This window comes from Pteropus medius, unplaced genomic scaffold, assembly GCF_902729225.1.
Source record: "Pteropus medius unplaced genomic scaffold, Ma_sr-lr_union100, whole genome shotgun sequence".
In the NCBI taxonomy this organism is placed as follows: Eukaryota; Metazoa; Chordata; class Mammalia; order Chiroptera; family Pteropodidae; genus Pteropus; species Pteropus medius.
This window is the reverse complement of record NW_024349804.1, coordinates 1,686,298-1,692,401: the sequence shown is the minus strand read 5'-3', so window position 1 is coordinate 1,692,401 and position 6,104 is coordinate 1,686,298. Positions and strand designations below refer to the sequence as shown.

Here is a 6,104-nt window from a genome sequence, read left to right as displayed (position 1 = left end):
TTAGGATATATTCAGCCACCTTTCTCTAATGCTGTGCTTATGCTGGGTCTCACTGTGCAAGTTGCTGGGAGTCGGGACAACCATCTGAAATCAGGAGACACCCGAGTGCTAACAGTGCATTCTCAGTCATCTCTGTCTTTTGAACCACCAATCACCTACGAGACACAGTGGACGTCCTGACAGCAAGCCATGTCAGCAGCTATTGGCTAGTCCCATATTTAACCTGATGATTTACATATGATGGGGGGCAGGGGGCTGCCTTCTATTACAAGTCTTCGAAAAACATTCATTTCATGTACAGTAGAACTGCTTTGTAAGCTAAATATTTAGCAAGTTTCTCACCAGGGGCAATGGCTTGCACTTAAAAATACACACTTTCCAGGGCTAAATAGCAAAACAGAGCTCATCCATTGGCTAAAGTCTCATGTCACTTCTCATAGTAGAAATCACCGCTTTGCTTTTGCAATTTGCAAAGAGACAAGGTACAATATAGAAGGTGCACATTACCTTAGAGCTGAAATCTATCCACAAATATGGAAAAGCAGGGAGGGAGATCCAGAAAGGAAACAAAATAATAATAATAATAATAATAATAATAAGAGAGTAATATGTACTGATCTGAGAAATATGCCAGGAGTTTGGTTATGATAAATAAGAAAAGCAGAAGTAGATTTGAAACATTCGTTTCCCTTTATTAGCTCAGTGAGGCTGATGTGTACTGCACATTTAAAAAAAAATCACAGGAATTTTCATACAATGAATAAAACCACAACAATACATGTAGAATTGGCAGGTGGAAAAAAAAAAGCCCGGCAAGGGCTCAACTAATCGCTCACTTTCCCTCTTCAGCATAGTTCAACCAACAGTATTACACTTTCACCTACAAATCTTAAAGTAGCTCCATCAAATCAGCAGTTCACATTATTGAAAATGTCTGTCACATAGGTACAAATTTAGAATCATCACATTATATTACATGGCTATTCTAGGTCATCTATAGATCAGGTCTTAGACTACAGTGATTGAAGTTCTCGTTACAGCCATCAAAAAAGGACACATAATCATTACCTACTGTAAGCTCACATCTAAAGGCATGAAAAGGTTTCCTTTTTTCAACTGACCCAACCATCACACCCCAATAGTGCAAAGTTCCCTCTCTGCTGCTTTGAATGTTGACAGCCCAACCGTTGTGCTCTCAGAATCGTTTAGCAAAAATCGATTTTGTTGCACTGGAAGAATTATTCTGCTACATCTCTTAAAAACAAAAAAAACAAAAAAAAAACCCCACATTTCTAAAGCACCAGTTCGGTTACCAAAATTGTAGATGTGGTACTTACCACAGCGTGAAGGCAATGGCCCATGGTCATCTAAAAATCCTAGAGATCTATGCTGAAATTTGCCTCCAGTGATGATGGGGTGCATGTGTTCATTTGAAATATTCTCTCCAAAACAACAAAAAAATAAAAATAAAAGGAATACAGTTTACGTTTTAATGGGCTACCCACAGTGTCTGCATAAGATACAAAAGCTCTACTCGGATCTGTAGTGATTCTCTCTTTGCACTAATTTTAGATGCAATTTGAAGTCCATGGGGGGAAAAAAGAACTCTCTTTATGGTAACAATATTTGTCAGGCCAGAGGGGAAATAAATTAATCCTCAACATGAAATCTGTAGTGTTATCTTTTGATAAGTAAGAAAAGAAACCAAGTATTTTTACTCATGTCAACAATCCAGGGCAAAAAGGAGAATGTATTTAAAATTGGATCACAAAAATTTAAAGGCAAAATAGAGAACACATCTGGTCCTTGAACACATAGTATGATTTACTAAATATCGATTTCTTAAAAATAATTTATTGCTCTTATAGTCTTTTTTATTATTATTATTCTACAACAGAAGATACTCAAAATTCAGAAAGAAAGACTGTAAACTTTAGTTTGGCGTTCACACAGAGTTAAAATACCTGCATTTAACCTACAGAACAACAAGAATTAGGCAGATTAAAGATGTGTTACTGTTGTAACGCAGAACCTGTGAACAAGTTCTTTTATTTCATAGTATTTTTATTGCTTTCTATCTACTTAGAAATAAGAAGCCAAAAAATCAAGCAAGCATCCGACAGGACAGACAGTGGATTCACTCAGAACACAATATGCTGGTGATAAATGAATGCAGCTACCAAAATTAGCTGCATTGGCCTGGGGGTGAAATCCGTTTTATAAGATCGTGTTGGGCGAAAGAAGGGAAAAGAACGATTAAGAAGTAGGTATATCATGTCTTCGAGAAAAGTCATGTCAGCCAAACTGTAATCGAATCTCAATTTAGAAACTCGAATGCACACTCCAGACAACTGACTTCCATTCCACAGGGGCTCCACACTCAGATGAAATCCTGATGCTCAAAATGGAGGTTTTTCTGAAGTGTTTTATTGAATTTAGCAGAAGCAATGTCATCAAGAACAACGTCATGGTCACGTCAGAGGCCATGCTAGTGCAAGTAGAAACACTGCTTCTGCAAAAGCTGAATTTCCCAAATGAAACACTGACACTCCACCCTGACAACTGCCATGCATCCTAGGTAGAAAATTTCCACTGGCTTTATTATTTTCATCATCTCGTAATTTATAATAAATAGGCTATCTGCAACGATAAATATGTCTCTTCAGTAAACAAAGGAATGAGATATCAGTATTTATACAGGATGCATAACTGTAAAAAATACAGATAAATACCATCATCATACTCTGCCAAGGGAAAGAGATACTGGCTTCAAAGATAGTCTTCAGACACACATTAATTATTGTAAAAATCATACTGTAATTATTACCTCAGCATTTTGTATCAAATTAAAATCACAAAAATTAAAACAAAACGGCATTTTAAAAAGATTTTTGACCTCTAGTTTCAAAACTACTGTTGATAGAGAAAATAAAAACATTTCTTAATGGTTACCCATTGAGACTTTACATAAAATCATGATATCGTCTAGAAAAATTTTAGATGAGAAAATTTCATTCCCCTAACAAATCCAGTGTATAAAACTTCAAAGAAAAACAAGCAACAAGAGAATGTGGAAAAATATCGCAGAAGTGGTTAATACCTTTAGGGGGCTCGGATATTTCTTGACAAGATGCTTAGATCGAAGCTCACCTAAGGGATGGATGTGCATAAAGCATCATTTTGTTGTTGTTGTTGCACTCAACGAACACACACACTGTCTTTTTGTTTTTAACAATCAAATATATATAAGCAGTAAGTTCAGCTTCTAAATAGGTTAGTGTACAATAATTGTTTCACCTCATAATTACATTTGAATATTCTTGATTAAGAAAAATTTAGCAGTTTTGAAAAGAAGGCTGCATTTACAGTGCATAGCTGTAACAAAAAAAGAACATTGTTGTATAGTATGTACACAAAATAAAAATACTCCATTTAACATCTGTAAATTCTTAACTACATCAGAGAATGTAGCAATTACACTATCTGAACACATCCCAGAGAGTTCTACCCAACTCTCATTCGTCATGTAACACCGTGCCCGCTCCTCAAAAAGAACCACTGAACGAGCTGCACGCTTGACCGTTGACAAGGCTGTTGAAATTTGCAGTGGAAGATCAACATTTTTGGGACATTTACATGGGTGTCAGGATAAAGGACGAATGACAGAAACTTCAAAATGTTAGGAAAGTTTAGCATTCCAGTGCCCGCAGTATCCTCTCCCACCCAGATTCCATGGCAAAAGGGGGAAAAGAAAAGAAAAGAAAAAGAGAGAGAGAGAGAGAAAGGATATTAGTTCTACGGAACCTGTGGTTTCTTCGGGATTGTCATGTAATCATTACGTTTATGAGAGAAAGCTTGCTTCAAGTTGATTTTGCACTTCCTTAAAAAACAGAGTACGGAGGCTGATGCCCAGACATCAGCGGCTGTCATTTTAGGGTGGTTTGTGGTTGGTTGGTTAGTTTTCTTTCCTTTTGAATTTATGCTTTTTTTTTTTTCCTTTAGAATAGAATATGAACATTTTGAAGTTCTAGGTTTTACGTGTGTCTTCATGGAACTGCTGCCATTTGAAGTGGTTTGCCCTGGCACACTCTGGTCAGGAACCCCCAGTCCTCACCTGTACATACATACTTTCCCCAAACCAGGCGTGCTACACACACACACACACACACACACACACACACACACACACACACACACCATCATGCACAAGACTCCAGGGAAAGCAAAGCTGACACCCATGAATAACCATGTGCTTACTGGATATCCATTTTGTCTCTTGCCTCTTCAGCAGCTGTGTTCATGTAAACCATTGTTGTTGTTGTTCTTGTTGTATTGTTGTTGTTTTGTTTTGTTTTTGTACAGAGTGTAAAGTTGGAGAAATTCCTAAGTATGACTTGCAATAGTCTGTTGGGGAAGGACGCGCTGCCCCGTGAGGTGTTCACCGTCCCTCTGTCATCCTCAGCCAGGGAGCATGTTACCTGCGTAAGCTTCTCTGAGCTTCTTTCAGTAAACTATCGAAATCCAGAGAGTCATACTTGCTCTTGGTGGAAGCAGGGTCAAAGTCATCTGCATTGGAATCTGAAAGAAATCCAAGCCAGGTTAATACACACTTTGCCAATGGTCTTCAACTCAATCATCTAATTCAAGATTCGATAGCAACTTATTCAACCAATACACTTTAAAAATAAGTCCCCACTCCTTTCCTGGTATGTATGTGTATGTGTGTATACACACATACATACACACACATACATACATACATACATACATACATACATACATATCATGTTGGATGACTTATCCAAAGTTCCTTAACAACTTAGATGGAAAAACAAGGGTAGATGCTGGAACTAATTTTGTTATTCAATGGGACTTATTTCATTGAGCATAAAATCCAGTTGAGTGGGAGAGAGGGCATCATTAGAATTTTACCCACTCCTCACTCTGCTGCTCCCTTTTGAGGCAAAAGAAACATATGATCCAGTCACCTACTCCATACATCGGGGTACACTCACAATAGTGGAACAAATTCTCTTACAATAGAGGTTTAGGGAAATTCTTCATGTCTGAAGAAGGTAAATTCAGTCTTTTTATTCATGAATAGGAGACAGAAAATACACAGGTGTAAATAAAGCCATGGTCTTTCTTGGACCCTTAAATCAGTCCAAGTCAGCTTTTGTGCAAAGTTCCATGTGCTACTTCAAAGAGCCCTTAACAAAATCGATATGTTTCAACAATGTTGAACGTAAAGTGAAATGCTCTTTAATATTTCTGGTTTTTTGTTTTGTTTTTTTCCATGAACATCCATAAAAAGTAAGATATTTTTGCTGGTCTTACGTGAGACAGTGAGAAAGAATATCTTGGAACTATAACAGAAAACCTCTGCAAATACATTCATTCTTTTGAAAGCACTTATTGGGAAGGGAAAACAAACTTTTCTGGGAAAACAAATAATCTTACTAAAATATGAACATGTCTATATTTTACCCAGACTAAGTTACAAATTAGAAATGCTCAAAATGACAGAAGAGGATAATGCCAGCGAATGCAAAGGCATAATCATTGACCTCACAAGTTGTTTCACTGAAAACATTCTAATTCCTCCAGCTATCCAGCACCAGGCTGATTTTATTTTTTTATCCCTAGCTACAATCTATCTTAACCATCTTAGATTTTAAAACAAAGAACTTTCTTTACTTCTTTTTTCTTTCATTCTCACCATTCCTTGTCTTCACTAAATTTTTGTCCAGAGAGTTTTTCCAGGTAAAAAGACAACAACAAAAAACAATAACAATTAGCATCAGAGATAAAAATAAGGACAAAACTGGCCAATCTTTCCTCACTAAAATCTTAAATGGTTAATTCTTAAATTATACTGGCTTCTACCCTTCTCTTCATAGCCTAATGAATAGTTTGCTTATATTACTAAAACCTTATGAGCAGCTGTTGTTCAAATCAAAATCTTTTTTGTAGAAACAAAAAAAAGAAAGTTCTATTCATTGTTAGAAAGTAGTCTGAAGACAGAATCCCACTTGCATTATAGATGAAGACAGAAGAATCCTGATGACTGGAGTCTGCGTGACATTAAGCTCAGCGCATGTGTG

At 36.7% G+C, this 6,104-nt stretch overlaps 1 protein-coding gene across 4 annotated transcripts in view; it reads right to left on the bottom strand.

Moving 5' to 3' along the window:
• Positions 1-666: 666 nt before the first annotated feature.
• Positions 667-6,104, bottom strand: part of PPARGC1A (PPARG coactivator 1 alpha) — a 97,669-nt gene continuing 92,231 nt past the window's right edge. For all 4 annotated transcript variants that reach the window (XM_039838074.1, XM_039838075.1, XM_039838076.1 and 1 more), the window contains one exon: positions 667-4,578. In XM_039838074.1, the coding sequence (XP_039694008.1) occupies positions 4,475-4,578 (104 nt within the window). In that variant the 3' untranslated portion in view covers positions 667-4,474. The remainder of the gene's footprint in view (positions 4,579-6,104) is intronic.